At 38.5% G+C, this 21,331-nt stretch overlaps 5 protein-coding genes across 5 annotated transcripts; 3 read left to right on the forward strand and 2 right to left on the reverse strand.

The window, feature by feature from the left end:
* The first annotated feature begins 215 nt into the window (after positions 1–215).
* Positions 216–1,006, forward strand: LOC125473568 (protein BIC1-like). The gene has a single exon (XM_048576615.1). The coding sequence runs from the start codon at positions 363–365 to the stop codon at positions 855–857; it is 495 nt and encodes a 164-aa protein (XP_048432572.1). The 5' UTR covers positions 216–362; the 3' UTR covers positions 858–1,006.
* Positions 1,007–1,904: 898 nt separating this feature from the next.
* Positions 1,905–6,063, reverse strand: LOC103956417 (protein CIA1). Its single transcript, XM_048576527.1, has 10 exons — positions 5,819–6,063; positions 5,581–5,727; positions 5,145–5,363; positions 4,937–5,001; positions 4,510–4,575; positions 4,319–4,387; positions 3,461–3,523; positions 3,293–3,368; positions 2,889–2,972; positions 1,905–2,183 (listed from the first exon to the last, which is right to left on the reverse strand). Exons 1-10 carry the CDS (start codon positions 6,002–6,004, stop codon positions 2,109–2,111), a joined length of 1,050 nt encoding a protein of 349 aa, XP_048432484.1. The 5' UTR covers positions 6,005–6,063; the 3' UTR covers positions 1,905–2,108.
* Positions 6,064–13,550: 7,487 nt separating this feature from the next.
* LOC103956418 (cytochrome b-c1 complex subunit 9, mitochondrial-like) lies at positions 13,551–15,412 on the forward strand. The gene is made up of 3 exons (XM_009368398.3): positions 13,551–13,717; positions 14,418–14,465; positions 15,139–15,412. The coding sequence occupies exons 1-3, from the start codon at positions 13,598–13,600 to the stop codon at positions 15,187–15,189; spliced, it is 219 nt and encodes a 72-aa protein (XP_009366673.1). The 5' UTR covers positions 13,551–13,597; the 3' UTR covers positions 15,190–15,412.
* Positions 15,347–16,502, reverse strand: LOC103956484 (NDR1/HIN1-like protein 10). The gene has a single exon (XM_009368482.3). The coding sequence runs from the start codon at positions 16,346–16,348 to the stop codon at positions 15,719–15,721; it is 630 nt and encodes a 209-aa protein (XP_009366757.1). The 5' UTR covers positions 16,349–16,502; the 3' UTR covers positions 15,347–15,718.
* A 969-nt stretch (positions 16,503–17,471) lies between these two features.
* LOC103956419 (60S ribosomal protein L10a) lies at positions 17,472–19,745 on the forward strand. Its single transcript, XM_009368399.2, has 6 exons — positions 17,472–17,614; positions 17,715–17,757; positions 18,328–18,547; positions 18,684–18,849; positions 18,954–19,159; positions 19,463–19,745. Exons 2-6 carry the CDS (start codon positions 17,753–17,755, stop codon positions 19,514–19,516), a joined length of 651 nt encoding a protein of 216 aa, XP_009366674.1. The 5' UTR covers positions 17,472–17,614; positions 17,715–17,752; the 3' UTR covers positions 19,517–19,745.
* Positions 19,746–21,331: the final 1,586 nt, after the last annotated feature.

Consider the following 21,331-nt stretch of genomic DNA (forward strand, 5'->3'; position numbering starts at 1 on the left):
ATGTGCTTATAAGAAGTTGAACTGCCCACCTATCTTCACGGCGAACACAAGTACATTGTACTTTATTACCAGAGTCTCCTTTTCCTTTCCTTTTTGATCATATTCAAACAAGAACTAAGCCACATAAAATGGACTCCAATCTCAGCCAATCCACGTACACATGTCTCTTGCCATACGCCAAAATAAAACCTATTGAGTTGACGTGTAACGCAACTCCCCACCCATTCTAGCCTCCATATATTGTTAGCACACACACATATCTTTCACAGAGTTCGAACTACAAGAACTACCAGAGGAAGAAGAAGAAGAAGCAGCAACAAGTTCTAGGAAGCACAGATTTTTATCACCATTTCTGAATCCGAATGAGAAGAAAACGATCTCAAATGGCTCATCAAATCTCTCTGCAGAAACCCATCATCCAAAACACTCCAGTTCTACCAAAGATGCAAGAATATGGTGAGCAGATCTTAAAGAAAAATGACAGTTTTATGGAGCTGCAAGGAAGCACGTCACGAAAGATGCATGAAAACGAGGAAGTTTCAGTAATGGATGGTCATGATTCAGCTGCTGCAGAAGGTGATGATCATGTTGTTGTTCTGGATCAAGATCCCACGGCGGCGGCGGCGGAAGAGGAAGAGAGTGGACGTGAGAGGTTGAAGAAGCACAGAATGGAGGTGGCCGGACAGGTTTGGATTCCGGATATTTGGGGGCAGGAGGAGTTGCTGCAGGATTGGATTGACTGTTCAGCTTTTGATGCTTCTTTGTTTCCGAGCGGGATTATGACTGCTCGTTCTGCGTTGGTTGAGGAGGGGAGGAGAGAAAACTCCGGCAGATTAAGAATAGAATACAGGTGTTGAATATTCATTAATGATAATTTAATCTTCTTATTAGTTTTATAAGATCATTAATCTTTGTTTTAATAATTATAATGATCATTACAATGTTTCTTCCCAGTGATTTTTTTTTTAATTTTCTATTATTAAGTGGAGATGAAGATTTGAAACTATTACAATAATTTAAGAAATCGGGAGATTTCAAATTCGGGATGCTTCACGCTGATTATTGATACATGATAACTGTATGCTGTGGGAATGGCTTTTGTTAGTGAGAATGATTGCATTTTTGCTAAAAAGTATGCATTTTTCATGTTCATGCGGGATTCTAGTTTAATCTAAAACTATACGGCGTGGAATTTGAGTTTATATGTACAAGAGCTAAATAGGTTAAACCTAGGTTAGCAAAGAATGAATTTTGTAAAAAGTGATGCAACTAGTGCTGCAAACTAGTGTTCAAATAATATGGTGGTAACACATGTTTTTTTTTTTTTAGTAAACGATATTATCTGCACTAAAGGAGAGCGAGGTAGGCTAAGCATCACAATAGGCTAGCAATATTGTGATTCAAATTCGTTTTTGACGAGAATCGAATCTAAGATCTCTCACTTACAAGTAAAGTGTAAAGAGGTATATCACTAGACCGTAGTATAAGTACCAGTAATAACACGTTACATCGAAAAGAAGTCTCGAGTTCGAATTCCCCTTCCCCATTGAACAAACCGTTTCGCTTCTCTGTTTGATCAAAATGATCGTCTAGCCCTCCCATGAGATGATTTGATTGAAGCCTAGTGAGCAAGCAAATTTAAACCACACTATTTGGAACCCGATGTCAGCTTTGATTGTCAAACGGGCAGAGGGTGATGAGGAATCTACCATTGGAGGACCTTCCGTGCAACGGTGGAATATAGAGGGTGATGAGGAATCTACCATTGGAGTACCTTCCGTGCAACGGGAGTTTCACCGTATAAGTTTCTCAAGCCTATCACGCAATGTCATGTAAATTAAAATGAATGACAATTCGTGATTGGGTTGAGATACCATCATAGTGGCAAAATACAAGTCGATGTCTTGGCGATTCTAAATAATACTGTAAGCCATCTTCCTTCTCATAAAGATTCATTACATGATTACAACTTCACAATAAAACAAGTCACATTTCACTAAGTATTCTAAATTTCAAGGTTTTTTTTTTCTCCCAAAAATTGAGACCAGTATAAAAGAAATATTTAACAAATTTGCAATTACACAACTCTTAGCAGCAGGGTGTTTCTTTTAGCAGCTATCAGATGTCAGCTCCCATATTTTAATCGTCCCGTCATCGGCTGCAGAAGCAAGAAACTGATCCTCCTAAGAACATGCAACAGCAATGTACGAGGGCAATGTCAGAATATGTATGAAAGTTGGGCCTCTTATATAAAAATATAATTCTCCATATAGCAAAAACCCCTCTCTCTCAATATGCACAAATAGAACCGATTAAAAAATTTTACTGAAGGGGCGCTACACAGACAATTAGGACGCAATGTTTAGTGTGCCTCCAGTTCTATGTTGATTAAAAGTTCGTAACTGGATCTTTTGCGTAGAGCAGAGACAAATTTAAGTTATCCAAAAAATAAAAGGGAAAATGATAGCAGAGCCGCTTTCAGCTACTTTAGCAACCATAAATGGATTATGTGGAAATAAGTTGGTAGGCAATAACCATGCAGAAGATCAGCGGTACTGTTCCAAGGGTATTGCAGCAACAATAGTGACCCTCAAGTTGGTAGTGGTAGTTGAGTATTAGTGATATAACAATGACGCTTGTGATGATAGTCCAGGGTTCGATGATGATTGTGGTCATAGGTTGTGGTAGTATTCACTATAATAGGGGGTGGTGGTGGTGATACCATGGGAGCAGTGATGAACACAACAGAAAGTACGGTGACAGAAGCAACGATGGGTGGTGATAGCCACTGGAGTTGGTGTGGCATTAATGGTAGTAGATAAGACTTAGAGAACCTTAGTGTCCAAGCCCTCAATTCACAAGGAAAAGCACTGGACGAGAAATCTTACCCCAGGGCTCCATTGCACCGAATTGATATCCATGTCATGGGCATTTTCCTTCCTCAAAAGCAATTTATATGAAGGCCCATCAACCTGAATGAAATCATACAATTCGGTTACTTAATACTCTCAAAATCAGATAAGCAAATAATGGAGTCGCTCTAATCATCTAGCACTCGATGAGCTTGCTACTAGCAGTTGCATACGAATCAGAAGTAAACACGAATTTAAAATCAAAAACCTTGCCAGTAATTTAGGAACGGAACTATATGTCTAAAAGTATTAGATTAATTGATCCACGCCAAGCTCTAGAGATATATTTATTAGCAGTATACCATCAGAACCAATGCAGATATTAAGGCATACGAAACGAATTCTAAGATAATCAATAAGGGTTAAAGATTATGACATACCAAAACATCTTGTTCATCGTTCTCCACGAAAAATCTTATTGCATCATCTGCAGCTCCACTGGCTATGATATTGTCCCTGTCATTTTTCAGTCAAATATAAATTAGGGTTCTATTACCTAGTAATCTTGAGTTTCTCAACAATTGGGACTATTTCTTTGGTTCTATTACCTTGACCAATGAACTGAAAATATTGTCCGGTCATGATAACCTGAAAGAGTGCAAAGATGTCGCCTGAAAAAACCAAAATAATGCATCATCTTGCAATTACAACAAATGAAATACAGCTAAATGTTAGCACCCTACCAATCAAATTACTTGTTACCAAATTAACTTCAACTCCTTGATATTATATTTTATCTGGAAATTTAAATGAAACATTCTAATCATCACATAGAGTGAAACCACATTGATTAGCTTCAGATCAGAAGCAGCCAACTCCTATATTGCATATGCAACTGCACTAACGGTAAAACAGCAGGGAATTTGTAATTGTGTCTTCGGCAATACATGAAAAAAAAAATGACAATCCCGCAACTTTTTCCAGGCATTACCATATTGATTTCTTACACTCCCACGAGAAGCAAACTTAACAGATGCTGACTATCAGCAAGAATCAGAATCTAGATCAAGAGCTTCTCATTACCCAATTAAATGCGGGCACAGGTAGGGGTTGTCAGCCCCCAGTTTCAAATTTTCAATTCGGTGAAATCACATTATTCTGGAAATGATAGTCATTCATGTAAGAGGTATTCACATATCTCCCTTCATACCCACAATGGACTTGTTTGCACAACGACAAATTATTTGGGCAAATCCAGGATGACACATCTTTCTCTAACAATAAAACGCAAATGCATTGTCTTCTTTCTAGAAAATATAAAAAGTTTCAAATTCATGCAGAGAGAGAGAGAGACTGAGAGACTGAGAGAGTACTTCAAAATTTTTAAATAATTCACATTAGTGAAAAAACCGAATTCACGTATGGGATCTATCAAATAAAAAAGAAATACTCCTAAAGCTACTCACCAAGGTGCAAAACCATCAGCAGACATCTTTGTATCGTCTGATCCCCATATCTTTAGAGTAAGATCATCACTGCAAAATCAGTACATTGTCATTTTATTTCTTCAATTTCTGTTTATCAGAGATGTTCTTATAACTGGTGTTTTGGTATCTAAACCAATCAAACATGAAAACGAGATAACACTTTTGCTTACCTGCAGGTAACCATCTTGTCTCCACTGGCATTAAATGATAGAGCCCAGACAGTAGAAGAGTGAACACTAACAAGAAACCGATTAAGCTGAATTAGAGTAACATACTTTAATAAAAAGTGCTAGCAGTCCTAAGAACTCAACTGATTCACAACGATGTATTACAATCAACAAAAATCTCCTGCAGCCCTAGATGAGATCATATTCCTTTTGAATTATACATGAACAGCTAAGGTGCATTGCACCCACTGCACATTCTAGTCATCAATGTCGAATCAATTAGAGAGAAGCATGACCTCATTTAAGGAACAAGAGCTTAGGATTGAACACACACACGATCTAGAAAACTTTACTCAAAAGAAGGGAATGATTCTGAAGAAAGAAAGATGATGCAGAAATTTCGAGATGCAAAGAGGCTAATGTGTAGTACTTGTTAGTTTCACCTAAGGTTTGAACACATGCCCAATCATCATCGTCACCATCATCAGCCCATATCTGCAAGAAACATTGTACTGAATGATAAAAACTCTGAGGAAGTCCAATCTTCTTGATACGTAATGAAGGAAAAAAAAGTAACCATTTGTATAGGACGGTGGTAGGGAAAGTAGTAAGAGCACTTAAAAATTCCAAGCTCTTACCTTGACAGTGTTATCGTAGCTACAAGAAAATATAAGATTCCTAGTGGGATGCCACTGAACCATCTTCACATCTTGTGTATGGCCTTGCAAAACTGACACACAGTCAAACTCGTTCCCGGGCAGCACTTCCCATACCCATACAGTTTTATCTCGACCGCAAGTCGTAAGCATAGACCCAGATGGATTCCAACACACACTTTTCACTTCGTTTTCATGACCCTAATACACACACACACACAAAAAAAAAAAAAAAAAAAAAGTTCTCACTTTACGAGCAAAAAATCAAAAGAACCCAACTTGCAAAATCGACAATTTCTGCAAAGCAATAGTCTTTCAATGCCACTAACAGCAATATCTTTACTAACAAAAATCATAATAACCCAACTTGTAAGATCGACCAATTTATGTAAAGCAAGAGTCTTTCACTATTTCATACCTCTAGACTGGCAACACATTCATAATCGCCCCCAACATTTTCCCAAATTGCAGTAGTGGCATCGAAGCTTGCAGTGGCCAATAATTTCCCAGATGGGGACCAAGCGCACGATCGGACGGTTCTCGTGTGTGTTTCATCCAGAACTGCCTGCAACCCAGAATTGAGAACTCCATTAAAACCCGACTCATTTAACAAAAAATGGAAAAATCAAATAAAATTAAATAAAATGATGGGTCACCTTGCAATCCCAAGAAGAAGTTGAGGGGTTTTGTTCCCAAATACGAACGGTCTTATCGCCGCTGCAGGAAGCGAAGGAAAGGGGGATTCCAGCGACACCGGTGGCCGGATTCCAGGCGAGGCTCCATACCCTATCGGTGTGGCCCTGTAGCGTCTGAATCTCTCGGAGCTCTTTCGCTAACTCCATGGCCAAATGAGGCTGTGAGCTATGAGGAGTCGGCGAGGAAGAGTATTTGACCGTATAAATGCTTTGTTTTGACTGCTCTACGAGGACTATATGAATCATGGGCAAAACAGTCCTTTTAGCAAACTAACAAGTAGTTTCATTTAATTTTCTTTTTAACTTAATTACAAGCGAAATTATTATTATGTGCTTTAATAATTAACTTTTCATGATAATTACATGGTAATCATGTAGTAATAACGTGTACTATATAAGGACATTTTTACACAATATACAAACAAAGAATACTAATTGGAGCTTTAAGTTGGTAGAAATTATCAGACAGTATTCCCCTCTAATTCAAAAAATACTCCTATCCACCGATTTAATAAATAATTATTCGAAACGAAATAATCCTTTATTTTAATTCGAAACCCCTCTTTTTCAGAAATAGAAAGAGCAATAGGAACGACAAAAAAAGATATACTTTATTTAGTCTTTGTTACTTTTAGTCTTTTAGGGTAAATTACATTTTACCCTCTCAGGATTGTGGTTAATTTCAATCATTACAACATCTTTAAAACATTTCAATTTCATACATTTACTTATCGTTTTATTTTAATTTCATACGACCGTTAGAAAATCTGTTAAGTAAACCGTTACGTGATGACGTAGCAAGTATGAGATCCACATTTGTGCTGACGTTACTACCACATTTGTGCCACGTGGCAAGAAAAATAATTTTTTATGCATTTAAAATATAATAATATTTACCCTTAAAAAAATTTAAAAAAAAATAAAAAAAACCATTCAAACCCAAAAGCCCCACCCCCCCAACCCACTTCTCCATCTCCTCCCTCTTCACCTCCCGTTCCTTCTCTCTCCCCATACCCACTTCACCCCCTGACCCATTCCTTACTCTCCCTCAAACCCATAAACCCCCAAACCATAATCCCCCAAAATCCATCTCATCCCCGATCACCCCTAACCCACCTCCAAACTTGCACCCTCACCACCCTTTTCACCATTTTCGTTCTTGAAATTTGAATTTGATTGCAGAGAGAAAATTGATTATATAATAGTTAGATAATCAGGCTTAATTTTTTATTAAGCTAAAGAGGAAGCTTAACCTTGTGGAAATGGAATAAATTTGATTAAACTCACGAACGTATTGAAAAGCTCGACAGCAATGGAGAAGCCCAGGGGCGGAATTAGAATCGAAGAGTTGCATTTCAACAAAGATAGCAGCGGCGGAAGATTGGTCGAGTTCGAGTCGAGCTCCATGTTCTTGACGAAGATGGGTCAAAATTTCATCGAGGAGAGCAACGAGAAGCAAGTTGAAGGTGGGTCGGGGGTGAAGAGGGAGAAGTGGGTCTGGGGAGAGAGAAGGGATGGGAGGTGAAGAGGGAGGAGATGGAGAAGTAGGTCATGTTGAATCCGAGTTTTGTCAGCCGAGATCTTTTGCAAGCTATGAGAAATTACGTTCAGATTGAATGAATAACCAACAGGCTTTTAATAAGCCTTACACAATAACTGAATGAAAACATGCAGCCCACGTTGAACATAAACCTAAACGTGGTAGAAGACTAAGTCTGAAAAAGAAACTGATCCCTAGATTCTAGGGCTTATTTCGCCATGCAGTTGAAACTGCTTACATACTTAACCCTAAACTTACGTAGTGGATAGAACCACTACTTCTAACATCCTCCCTTAAACTGACTGCTAAGCAATCAGTTTACATTTGATTCCAAACACACCCCCATAGACTCTCGCAACTTCAGGAAGGCTTCAGTCTTCAATGGCTTGGTTAGTATGTCTGCTATTTGCTCCTGAGTGTTGCAATAAACCAGTTGCACAATTTCATCCTTAGTCAGCTCACGAAGGAAATGGAACCGTACATCTATGTGCTTGCTTCGACCATGCAGCACAGGATTCTTGGAGAGCTTTATTGCTGAACTGTTATCACAGAAAATCGTTGTAGAGCCTTGCTGGTCTTGACCTAAGTCCTTCATTATCCTTCTTAACCAGGTTGCCTGACAAGCAGATGAAGCTGCTGCAATGAATTCAGCTTCAGTTGTTGATAGTGTAACCACCGGTTGCTTCTTGGAAGACCAACACACAGCTCCTGAACCTAACATGAACAAGTATCCTGATGTACTCTTTCTATCGTCCAAGTCACCTGCATAATCACTGTCTGTATAGCCTCTGAGCTCAGCGTGTTCTCCCTTTCTGTAAAAAACTCCAAGGCCGATCGTGCCTCTTACATATCTCAAAACCCTTTTTGCTGCTGCCAAGTGCATTTCTGTTGGACCTTCCATAAATCTACTAATTAAACTTACCACAAACATAGTGTCAGGCCGAGTAGCTGTGAGATACATGAGACTCCCTACAATTTGTTTGTAGTAAGTGCTGTCGACCCTCTCACCTGTCAGATCCTTTGTTAGCTTGGTTCCTGGAACAATAGGATTATGCACTAGATTGCAATTCCCCATCTTAAACCTCTCCAACACTTCCTGAGCATATTTCTTTTGACAGATGAATATTCCATCTGGTTTTTGCAATACTTCAATTCCAAGGAAGTATCTCATCTTACCAAGATCAGTCATTTCAAACTCATTCATCATCGACTGCTTAAACTTACTGAACATGCTTTCATCATTGCCAGTATAAATGAGATCATCAACATAAAGACAAACAATGAGAATGTTACCTCCTTCTCCTGCTTTGATGAACAAAGTGTGTTCATGAGGACACTTCACAAACCTTTCCTTCAAGAAATAAGCTTCTATACGACTATACCAAGCACGAGGGGCTTGTTTAAGTCCATATAAAGCTTTCCTTAGTTTGTAAACTTTATGCTCCTTACCTTTCTGCACATATCCAGGTGGTTGTTCCACGAATACTTCTTCGTTGATTTCCCCATGTAAGAAAGCACTTTTTACGTCCATTTGATGAATTGTCCATTCCCTTTGAGCAGCAAGTGCAATCACAATTCGAATGGTATCTAACCTGGCCACAGGAGCAAAGACTTCAGCATAATCAATCCCATATTCTTGAGCATATCCCTTTGCCACCAACCGAGCTTTGTACTTGTCCACCTCTCCATTCTCATTTAGTTTAGTTTTGTAAACCCATTTAACTCCAATTATCTTCCCCCCTTGAGGTAGATCTGTCAATTCCCAAGTGTTGTTCTTTTCAATGGCTGCTACCTCAACATCCATAGCTTTCCTCCATTTGACATTTCGCACAGCTTCATTGTAATGCACTGGATCACTACTCGCAAGAAAAGCCAAATGCACCGTGGCTTCCTCTTCTTCAGATAAACCCTCTCCTGTCACATAATCTCGCATCCATACAGGCGGATTTCTTGGTCTCCTTTCTTCTGAACTGGATGAATTTGTTTCTGGAACTTCATCTGATCCACTATTGTTGCTTGTATCATTGCCATCTCCATCGAATCCATCTTCAGCTCCTCCCTCACTGTCAACATCATTAGCTTCACTTGTTGTGTCTTCATCATCATCCCATTCCAAATATGCTATGACAGCTTCATGATGATGCTCATCCCAAACCCAGCTACTGTTCTCGTCAAATCTAACATCACGACTAATTATGATCTTTTGTGAGACTGGTTCAAATAGCCGATAGGCTTTGGACCCTTCGCTAACCCCAAGTAGCACACACTTCATACTCTTATCATCCAGCTTGGTTCTCTTGTTGTCTGGAATGTGCACATATGAAATGCACCCAAAAACCCTGAAATAACTTACAGATGGTATCGTACCACTCCATGCCTCCTCTGGTGTTTTGTTTTTCACTGCAAGTGTGGGACTTCTATTGAGCACATGAACTGTCCAGTTTGCTGCTTCAGGCCAGAATGTCTTTGGCATCTTCTTCTCGGTGAGTAGGCTTCGAACCATGTTCATGATGGTTCGATTCTTACGTTCAGCTACTCCGTTTTGCTGCGGAGTGTAGGCTGCAGTTAACTGTCGTTGAATCCCTTTCTCAACACAAAACTCAACAAACTCATGAGATGTAAACTCCCCTCCCCGATCTGTGCGCAGACTTTTAATGCTTGCATCAGTCTCATTCTCAACAAGACTTTTGAAGGCTTTAAAGAATCGAAAAGCTTCTGACTTCTCTACCAGGAAATAGACCCAAGTTTTGCGAGTAAAATCATCAATAAAAGTCAGTAGATACCTCTTCTTACTGTTGGATGCAGGCGTTATTGGTCCACATATGTCTGCATGAATGAGTTGTAGACTTTGAGAAGCCCTCCAGGTACTCCTTTTTGGAAAGGGATCTCTCGGCTGCTTGCCTACCATGCAATTCTCACACACTCTTGAAAAATCCTTTATCTGAGGCAGTCCACTCACCATCTGCTTCTGTTGAAGAGTCTTTAATCCACCAAGACTTAGGTGTCCATAACGACAGTGCCACAGCTGAACTGGATCATCTGTGAGAGCATTGAAGCATGCTTGGACACTGATTTGATGTTGAGCAATAATAATAAACATGCGATTTGCAGCCATAACAGTCTCCATGATCAGTCCTCTTTCAGGGTGAAAGATCTTGCATCTTCCATATTTAATGAGAATAGCAAGACCTTTCTCCTGAAGCTGACCAATGCTTAGAAGATTGTTCTTCAAAGCAGGCACATAGAAAACCCCTGTGATCACCTGAGTTATCCCACTCACTTGTAGTCTAATGTTTCCTTTCCCCAAAACTGTCATACTAGTATTGTTCCCTAGTTTCACACTTTCTCTAAAACTTTCATCAAAGTCGAGAAATAGCTCATTCTTACCACACATATGGTTGCTGCACCCCGAGTCGAGAAACCAAATATCTTCTTTGACATCTGGAGCATCTACATATGCCATTAGCAACATTTCTTCACTAGCCTCAGCATAATTGACCTTTGCCTCCTTGTCTTTCATAGGACACTCAAACTGAAAGTGCCCTAATTCATGACAATTATAGCACTCAATTGTTGACTTGTTGAAAGTTTGTCGACCTCTCCCTCTGCCTCTTCCGCGAAAGGTTCCTCGACCACGTCCTCTTCCTCCAGAGTTTTCTTCATAGACCACCTTCAATGCTTGCTCCTCCATAACATGTCCGATCATCCGCTGTTCATGTACCAACAAACTGCTTTGCAGTTCATCAATTGAGAGAAGATCTAAATCTTTAGATTCCTCAATTGAACAAACCACATAATCATACTTAGGAGTCATCGATCTCAGAATCTTCTCAATAACTTCTACATCTGTCAATTTGTCACCGTTGATTCTTCTCTTGTTGGCTATGGTCAGAGTTCGACCAAAGAACTCATTCACAGTCTCTCCTGTCCTCATGTGAAGCATCTCAAATTCCTTTCGAAGTGCCTGCAACTGTGCTCGCTTGACACGAGCAGTTCCTTGATACTTTTGCTTCAACGAATCCCAGATCTCCTTAGCCGTATCCTTGTTCAAGATTGTTTCCAGAACAGCTCGATCAATTGCTTGAAACAAATAATTCTTAGCCTTTAGATCTTTCAACTTTTGATCCTCAAGCACCTTCCTTTGTCCTTCCACGATTGAGGCTCCTTCTGCTGCTGCAGTGATTCCATGCTCTACAATACTCCAATACTCATTTGAACGTAGAAAATTTTCCATAAGCATCGCCCAATGGTCATAATGCCCATCCAGTTTCGGAATGGATGCATGCACAAAACCACTTCCTTCTCCTGCCATATTCTCGTATAACTTTACTCAAAAGTTACTCTCTCTCAAGTTTTAATCAGAAACCCCAGGTTGGGGCTCTGATACCAAATGTTGAATCCGAGTTTTGTCAGCCGAGATCTTTTGCAAGCTATGAGAAATTACGTTCAGATTGAATGAATAACCAACAGGCTTTTAATAAGCCTTACACAATAACTGAATGAAAACATGCAGCCCACGTTGAACATAAACCTAAACGTGGTAGAAGACTAAGTCTGAAAAAGAAACTGATCCCTAGATTCTAGGGCTTATTTCGCCATGCAGTTGAAACTGCTTACATACTTAACCCTAAACTTACGTAGTGGATAGAACCACTACTTCTAACAGGTCAGGGGGTTTCTGGGTTTGTTTGGGTTTTTTCTTTTTTTTTTAATAGGGTACATATTATTATATTTTAAATACATAAAAAATTATTTTTCTTACCACGTGGCACAAATGTGGTAGCCACGTCAATACAAATGTGGATCCCATATTTGCCATGTCATCACTTAACGGTTTACGTAACAGATTTTCTAACAGATGTATGATATTGAAATAAAATGATAAGTAAATGTATGAAATTGAAATGTTTTAAAAATGTTGTAAGGAATTGAAATTGACCCCAAACTTAAGAGGGTAAAATGTAATTTACCCTTACTTTTATTACGACTACTGTACTATAATTAATGAGATTAGGCCAAACTTACTCGAATTTTTAATTTATATCAAAATCCTAATTGGGTTTTCAATTCAATTCATATTAAATTCTCTTCTTAATTCAAATCCCATAAACATACTCAAAAATTAAATAGATCAGCAAAAAATCACATATGCGCCCAAATGAATATGAAGAGATATACTCACAAAAGGAAACACACTAAATACCAAATGCCTTTTTCTTTTTTTTTTCTTTTGGTCAAGGGAAAGATTTTATTCTAACCAAAACACAAACTTACAAACAGACAAAGGCCCAACAACACCTATAAACAAAAACAACTAAAAAGGGCCTAAACGGAAAGAAAAAACAACATAAACAAAGAATGAGCCCAAAACCAAAGAACATTTGAGAAGCATCCACTGCCTTCTCCACCAACGGTCCAAGGAACTGCCAGCCAACCAATTCTCCGACCCCACCAATCATCTCCTTCACTGACGTCTCATGTGCACAGCCATAAGGTAGGGGTAATCGGCATCCAAGCGAAAGAGGCCAATCACCAGGTGGAAGCTCAAAACAAGTCCCAAGCAACATTGCCGCAAGCGGCAGACACAAAGGAGAACGTGATAATGTGGAAAACATCTGAGCCGGTGCAAGCGTTGGAACTCTACACACGAACTCGACATAAGACATGGCTGAAATACTAAATGCCTTTTGCGTTACAAAGATGGACTTTTTATCTCATGTTTTAGGCAAAGTGGATTGAATAACATGTGGTCGCGTGCTAGTATTTGACGACTTCATCAAATTTAACGTTGAGAAGTTAATTGGCTAATTTTAAATAATTCATAGGTTAATTTACTAAAAATTGTTCAAGATATCAATTTCAACTAAAATAATGGTTCACTGTGATTACCCGTGATTTAAAAAGCGGTGCACTGGAATATGCGTTCCAACCAAAGAAAACCCAAAAGAAAAGAAATTCTTAAGCCCACTATTGGTGGAACATGGACCAACACTTCGAAGCCCACAAAACCCCCGTCTAAACGACCCAGGCCGAACCACTCGTCTAGCGGACCGTTCCAAACAACCCGGTTCGCAAATCCAAACGCCATATCACAGGTCCCAAATCCCGTTCCCATTTCCACGACGCGAGAGTTCTGAACAAAATCTTCTACCTCGCAGCTCAGATCAGAAGCAGGCGGAAACAGATTCGCGCAGATCGCCATGGATTCAGCGGCTCGAAGGAGCGGCGGAGGCCTCTTCGAAGGTCTATACAGGGTCATCATGCGACGTAACTCCGTCTACGTCACCTTTGTCATCGCTGGAGCCTTCCTCGGCGAGCGGGTGAGCCTCTCACGAATTTTCAGATTAGGGTTTCCCTCACGGAGCCTCGAGCCTCTCGTTTTAGATTTCTTTTTGCTCCCTGTTGTTTTCTGTTTGGTTGCTAGGAAAATCTAAGGAAATTAAAAGGTGCTTGATTTGCGATTAGGTCAATTTAGTCTAGTAGAAAGCGCAGAAATTTCAATTGGGTTTATGGTATTTTGTTGAATTGGCCTTGTAATTAAACGGGATTGGCTTTTTTTTTTCTCTGTTGTGTTGGTGAGAAATGGGTAAAATTTGATTTTGTTTATTGCGATTTAGCAATGAATTTTTGGTAATTCTTTTTGTACATCTAATTCTGTAAATTTGTTTCATATATGCAATGCTCGTAGCGACGAAAAGTTGCTAAATTGATCAAGTTGAGAGTCATGTATAGTGGAATTATCGACATTCAAAATCTTGCCATTTTGTATTTCAAAAAATCGTGGCACTTGGTTTCGGGTTCATAACTTTTCATATATTCATTACTAGTAATGGCGTTGAGTTACTAATGGAGACATTACTTGATTTTTGTTTCTTGGAACCTTATGTTTCAGGTGCTTTTTCTGAGTTTTGGGGTATATGCACATTTCTGAATGAGTTTTTTTTCATTCCTTGCTGAATTTGTTTCTTTTGTCGCCTCGAATGTCTTAGTGTTCTTATGTATTTGATTTGCTGGTTTCAGGCTGTTGATTATGGAGTTCATAAGCTGTGGGAGTACAATAATGTTGGGGTATGTGAACTATTCTACTGTTCTATTTACGCATTTTGCATGCACTTTCTCCATGTATATTAGAATGTTATGTATTTCCAGTTTGCCGAAAATATGCTGGCATGATGAACAATGATACGAGTATGATCCCATGTGTTATTTACTGTATAGTAGAGACAGATGTGTGTAAAACTTGAAAATTTAAATAGCTTTTACTTATTCTCCCTTCTGTAAATACATGCTGTTTTTTTGCTTTTTCCCAAAAGACAACTTTTGCCGTGGCTGGATGGCCTGCATACTTTATTTGGTTGTGCACATATGTTTGTTTGGATTCTTCATTGGATTTGGGTGTACATGTTTTGGAGAGAGTTTAGCTGGTGCTGGTTGTAGAGCAACATGTATTCCCTTGTTTGTTTTGCTCGATTGTTTTTTTTTTTTTTTTTTTTTTTTTTTGGGTGTTTTTTTTTGGGGAGGGGGGGGGGGGGTGGGGGGTGTGTTCACAATTGGGATGGATTTTCACTTTCCACATCCATATAGACATTTATATTGTTCAAACTCATGTCTTCGACGCAGTTGAGATTCTTTCTTCAATAGTAACTGGTTTATGACATTTCATAATTTCTCTATTTTGATCGGTGCTACTGGACATTTTCACAAGTTTAACATTGAAACTGGTTATTTCTCTTTTATGCAGAAACGATATGAAGATATTTCAGTTCTGGGGACAAGGCAATCGGAAGAATGAGATTACAGATGCTTCTCTTTGACAGTTCTAAAGTTTTCATAATCGAAAGTTGGAGCATGCAATTATGCTTTAGGTAGGGCTTCTCTTTTTAGTAATAAAAGTTTGGTCGGATTCAGCTTATTATAAACCTTGTTCCATTCAACTAAAGTGTTTTTGAATTGTCGAATCAGTTGTGTACGGCCACATTGACTTGATTCTGCCAATGGTTATTGTTTGTTTTTGAGATTTTGATCCCCTTGCCTTTGCCTTATCATTGTGCAGTGGTTTGTGTTGAATCATGTTTACTTTCTCTAAACGATTAACTCGACTAATTGTAACAAAGGAATAATTAAAAACTAGATAGAGAAAGAGAAAGAAAATGAACAGATGCACGTAATTTCCACCGAATTGTAAATGCACGATGGAAATTAAGGTTGTTCTGTTCACTTTTGGGTTTCTTGGCAGGCACACAAACGATTGAAATTTTAAGAAAAACCTTAAAAGTTGTTTGCTAGTTGCCACATTATACTGATCATTAACAATTAATCATTCATCCAGCACGGATTCGGTATCTTTGTTTTCGAGGAACACTCTTGCACTCGGTAGGGTTGAAACCACCTGCAGATGTTCCATTAGAACTACTCAGCCGAACCCCCAGCTTGCAAAGGATCTGCGGACTGCCCTTGATTTTTTTGAATAACTTGACGCGATCATACCTTACCCGAAGAACAAACATTACGTCAATACTGTAAACACCAGCCATCTCCCTCGGCTCCCCTTGAAGTTGTAGTAGTGCATGCATAGCGGTGGTGTTCTTGCCCTCCTGGTAAAACGGAGTCGCACTCACTGCGACAGACTTGTAGCTTATCTGAGCACCAATGACTTGGATGCTACGGTAGTCTATGCCAACCCCTTTGTTGCGATTTCTGATGGTGAAGTTGAGTGCAAGGTTGTAGTCGAGAGTGTTTTCCGCGTAGTCAATGGGATTGAGTCGGGTTAGAGAGGCGTTAGTGACGGTGATTTGGGGGCCGTGGGGATAGAAGCTCTTCCAGAGTACGGCATAGACACTGCCGAGTATAGCGAAGAAGCAGACGACGACGCCGATGACACTGCAGACTACGGCAAGGTAGAAATAGCGGTCGTCACGCCTCAATTGAGGCATGAATTGTATGCACTTCATGGAAAAGTTCAAAGTTGTTTCAGCAACTCTAGGGTTTAAGGGTAGGTTTTGGCTTCGTTTACATGAACAAGTGACACAAAGTTAGGGTTTATATAGCATCAACTCTTAATTCAACTAAGAACACATAAAGGGAAAGTAGAGCTATATTTTCCTATTTTGTGACCTTTCTTATTTATTTTTGTGTCGATTTCTTTCGATTAGTTCTCCCATTTTAATTAACCTTTTGATACATCAACACAATATAGGGAAGAAAAAAAAACAATTAAAAAATAGTTGAAATCATATTTCTTATCGGCCAACAAGTTTTGGTGCTCAAGTTTAAGGGAATGTTTACTTACAAGGAATAAAATAGTAATGATTTTGATTTTTGAGGCGTCGTCGTCGATCATGATCTCACGTGCTTTTAATAAGTTTACAGTGAAATTACATTTTTCACTCAATTTTAACTATTTTATGAATTGTTTAGGGTGAAACACATACTATTTTGACACTTAAACCAAAAAAAAATTCAATTATTATATCAAATTGATTGAACACAATTTTGTGTTTTATCTTTGGTTCCCCTGCAAAATCCACTATTTTCTTATTCTCCTCCCTCATGCGAAGTTAATTAGAGAAATCACCCCGATAAATATAAGTTTTATTGGAAAACATTTAAAAAGTTCATTCAAAGAAAAAGTTCCTTGTTTATCCATTTATCATCTTCTAATTGATTATTAATTGTGAAATTTTTACAGTATCACACGTAATTGTTCTCTAAATATTGAAGTAATTTAAAATATTTTTCTCTGAAGTGTAATGTTTTACATGCGAGAACCCCCACCCTCGTCCTAAACAAATAGAAAGAGGAAAAGTTGCTAGGTAAACAATTTTTGGGAACACATGACATACATCTCAATAATAATTGGTCTTATTTCTGCTAAGTAAAAATTTTAGCGGATACATTGACGAAATTTGTTCCAATTTCGAAGAGTTAAAAATGATAAAATTTGAGTTTCAATAAGTAAAATAAAACTTAAGTCGAAGTTGAAGGATATGATTGTAAATAACCATTTACAAGAAGAAAAAGCCGTATGAAAAAAAAAGAAGAAGAAATAGTTACAAGTATAGGGGCAAATATCAAATTAGACAAATCACGTGCGAGCGTCCCCTTATAAAGACGTAGCAAGAGCTAGGGTTTTATAAAGTCTCCGGAGTCGCTGCTTCTCCCTTCACCACTCAGTAGCGGCAGCCTGAAAATCCTGTTCTTTCGTCTTCTTTCTTCAGGTAATCTCCGCCGCCGCTAGGGTTTTCTCATCTCATCCTTCTGTCCCTCTCTACATTTCACCCTCACCAAAATTTTCACTTCGTTTTTCTGATTTTGCAGGAAGTTTTTTCTCAGCGAGGACAAAGATCTAACCAACCATGAGGTAATTTCATTGTTTTTCTCTTGTTCTTCCTTCATCTGATTGTAATTAGTATTGGGTTATTGCTCGATTTGAAATTTAGTTGGATTTTTGGTGGTTTTAGAACCCAAAATCTCAAATTTTTGTTCATGTTTTAGTAGGTGGTTTGAATGTCTTTTTATTTACTTGTTTCAATCTGGTTTTGCAAAGTGATTAGTGGCTATAAATCGAGATTAGAGATTTAATACTCCTTAATCTGTTATTGTATTGGAGGATTATCTGATATAGCTTTTACAGAAAGGCGTGTGTTTTGATTACTTGTTTTTAGGGTTTTTAATTTATGTTTTTTTGGGTGGCGTTGGGCAAAAAAGTCCCTGACAATCGTACGATGATTTAAAATTGTTGTACATTCATTTCTTTTATCATTGATTGTTTTATATATCTGAAGTGGTAAATATGAAACACATTCCCCATATCTGTCGGATGAGTCTCGAACCTTACAAAGCTCCGCTTCGGGTTTTTTTACATTCATTTGTTATATCATTTATAGTGTTATGTATCTGAAGTTCATGTTTTTATTATTTTTTTTAACAGTAAGCTGTCGAGTGATGGGCTGAGGGAAGCCATTTCTCAGATTAAGACGAACTCTGAGACAAAGAAGAGGAAGTTCACTGAGACAGTGGAGCTTCAGATTGGTCTGAAGAACTATGACCCCCAAAAGGACAAGCGTTTCAGCGGTTCTGTCAGGCTTCCACACATTCCTCGTCCTAAGATGAGGGTTTGCATGCTTGGAGATGCCCAGCATGTGGAAGAGGTAAATTTCCTTATTGATTAAACAGTTAATGAATTTGATGATTTGTTATTCTCTGGTGCATTTGGGATAAAGTAGAAAATTAAACATGTGTAGTCTGTGTGTAGACGTCTAACCTATCGTTTATGCTTTACTACAGGCAGAGAAGATGGGTTTGGATTATATGGATGTGGAGAGCTTGAAAAAGCTGAACAAGAACAAGAAACTTGTGAAGAAGCTTGCCAAGAAATACCATGCCTTTTTAGCTTCTGAAGCTGTCATTAAGCAGATTCCTCGTCTTCTTGGCCCTGGTCTTAACAAGGCCGGCAAGTACTCCTGATTAGTATCTGTTCTGCTTTTGCTTCATTGGACATAATAATTTATTAAGAAAGCAACTAATGCTAGTTTTGGTTTTGTTGACAAAGCGCAGGTAAGTTTCCAACCTTGGTGAGTCACCAGGAATCTCTGGAGGCAAAACTTAACGAGACCAAAGCTATGGTGAAGTTCCAACTTAAGAAGGTTCTTTGCATGGGTGTTGCTGTCGGGAATCTCGCTATGGAGGAGAAGCAGATTTTCCAGAATGTACAACTCAGTGTCAATTTCTTGGTTTCATTGTTGAAGAAGAACTGGCAGAATGTAAGTTATTTGCTTCGACCTGCTTTCATGGTTTCGTTTTTTATTTATACTTGCTCTGTTCTAACTTCCAAGTTTTAGCTTTCAAATTTATGGATAAACTTTAAATGCTTATTTTCTTTGATCCCGCTGAATTTCGGCTTCTTGTTATTATGTTGTTTGATCGAACATGCGAGAATGTGTAAATTATGATTCAGTCTGAAATTAAGATTTGATTTGGATTCGAAGTCACGAATTTCTACTTGAATATCACTATATGTATGCCTTTAATGGTACTTATGTTGCCTTTTTGTTTGTACGAAATAGGTGAGGTCCTTGAACTTGAAGAGTACGATGGGGAAAGCTATCCGTATCTACTAAGTTAATCTTTATCAGAAACTTTCCAAGTGAAGGAAGCGTCAGCGGAACTTTTTTTTAAAGACATTTATGCATACCTTTCGGTGTTCTATTTTGTTTTCGATGACTTTGATTTCGTTGTTAAACCATAATTTAGTACTCGATGTTGCTCTGGATGAATGCTTTTGGAAAATTTTGAAGGAAAGCCTTTTCTTTCTCGATTATGAATGAATACAGGGAGTGTGTGATCTCATTTTCCAATGTGCGAAATGCTCTATCGACGATGAACGAATACAGGGATCGTGTGATTTGCGAAAACACCCTTTGAACGATCGACGATGACCTTGCCATATCTCTTGAGCTATTCCTAGAGGCATTTTGCAAACATTTTTTTTCACCGTGAACGAATGAAGGCAAACATGTAAATGCAAGTACAAAAACCGAAACAACACGAACTCAAATTCAACCGTTCGGGATGAGGAATATGATCTAAGCCACTTAACGAGTAACCCATATTAGTTTTTCATCAATGAACGTTGAACTTGATGCCGACCGTAGTGCCGATTGGTGACAAACCTAATTATAATCGTAATTTCGTTCTTTTTCTCTCTTTCGGAATCTGTAGTTTGATTCATCTGCTGCATTCAACACATGACTGCTGTATTTTGATCAAACAGATGGATTTGAACACTGTTCTAAAAATCCTCTCATAGTGACGTCTAGGTGCTAGGCGGCTGGCCATCGTCCCGATTAATGCCGAAGTGTTTGAAAATTTAAGAAAGAGCGCATAGAACTGCTAAGGTGCCAGTTTAAACCACCTAGGCACCTACCTAGCCCGTCCAGACCTGCCTAAGTTGCGACTCACTTAAAATAGAAAATAGATAACTTTCATTTTGCATTTTATTTTTTATAATAAATTATTAGGGACCTGTTGTATACTTAAATGAACACATATTATATGTTTGTTCCCCATGTTTTCATTATTTTTCAATACTTCACAATATATATATATATATATATATATCGTTCTACTTTGTAGTTTATTATAAAATTATATATATTTTAAGTATAAATCGATACTTATATACACAAAATATAATAGATTCACTTAAATCCGTTTAATCCATTTAGGCGCCCATTTAAATACTAGGCCCCGCTCGCCTAGCGTCTTTTACAACCATAAATTTGAATCAATCAAAGCCGCCAGAGGAAATATGGCGTATTCGTCATAAACCGCGACCAAGAGTCACGTGCTTTTCATTCCCAAGGTTGCAAATATACAAGTTTGCTTTATGACCCCACATACCAAACCCTGAAATTTCAGCAGTCTCTCCGCGGATCTGCAACAGCCACAAGTCCCTGAAATTCCACAGCAACAGCAACTGCAGCAGAGAATTCTGAGGTAACTTTGATTTACTCATTTCTCAATCATTGACAATTTAATTTACAGTCCATTACCATAAACTAACAAAATCCACTAGTCAGAATTGTTATCAAACCCAATAGGTAGTGTTTGATTCAATAATTATTCGAATTCGGGTCGTATTTTGATGTTCGGATCGAACCCATCAACCATGCATGGACACGGTGGTATCCCTCGTATCTCCTTGTCGTGTCGAATTCCTTTGTATTCATACAACAATTCTTTAAATTTTACATATCCCGTTCCTGTTGTTTCGCAGCGCATCCTCATGTCCATGTCCATGCATCGTAAGAAACCATCAGTTTTGTGTGCAATATATGTCCATTCTATCACATTGTAATCATGTATGTCCACTATTATGTGGTTGAGAAAAGGAAAGTGTTTGATCGTGAAGGGTGTATGCGATAAGCATCTGA

The sequence above is a fragment of a genome, unplaced genomic scaffold (genome assembly GCF_019419815.1).
Source record: "Pyrus x bretschneideri cultivar Hongxiangsu unplaced genomic scaffold, Pyrus_bretschneideri_v1 Contig9, whole genome shotgun sequence".
NCBI lineage: Eukaryota > Viridiplantae > Streptophyta > Magnoliopsida > Rosales > Rosaceae > Pyrus > Pyrus x bretschneideri.

Excerpts from the sequence above, each read along its gene's own strand:
- LOC125473568 (XM_048576615.1), top strand. The coding sequence starts at position 363 with ATGAGAAGAAAACGATCTCAAATGGCTCATCAAATCTCTCTGCAGAAA.
- LOC103956417 (XM_048576527.1), bottom strand. The coding sequence starts at position 6,004 with ATGGAGTTAGCGAAAGAGCTCCGAGAGATTCAGACGCTACAGGGCCAC. Across the intron at positions 3,524-4,318 it reads GCTGATGGTTTTGCACCTTG|GCGACATCTTTGCACTCTTT; the intron begins GTGAGTAGCTTT and ends TGGTTTTTTCAG. Across the intron at positions 2,973-3,292 it reads ACGATGAACAAGATGTTTTG|GTTGATGGGCCTTCATATAA; the intron begins GTATGTCATAAT and ends GATTTCATTCAG.
- LOC103956418 (XM_009368398.3), top strand. The coding sequence starts at position 13,598 with ATGGATTCAGCGGCTCGAAGGAGCGGCGGAGGCCTCTTCGAAGGTCTA. Across the intron at positions 13,718-14,417 it reads GAGCCTTCCTCGGCGAGCGG|GCTGTTGATTATGGAGTTCA; the intron begins GTGAGCCTCTCA and ends TGCTGGTTTCAG. Across the intron at positions 14,466-15,138 it reads GGGAGTACAATAATGTTGGG|AAACGATATGAAGATATTTC; the intron begins GTATGTGAACTA and ends TCTTTTATGCAG.
- LOC103956484 (XM_009368482.3), bottom strand. The coding sequence starts at position 16,348 with ATGAAGTGCATACAATTCATGCCTCAATTGAGGCGTGACGACCGCTAT.
- LOC103956419 (XM_009368399.2), top strand. Across the intron at positions 18,548-18,683 it reads ATGCCCAGCATGTGGAAGAG|GCAGAGAAGATGGGTTTGGA; the intron begins GTAAATTTCCTT and ends GCTTTACTACAG. Across the intron at positions 18,850-18,953 it reads CCCTGGTCTTAACAAGGCCG|GTAAGTTTCCAACCTTGGTG; the intron begins GCAAGTACTCCT and ends GACAAAGCGCAG.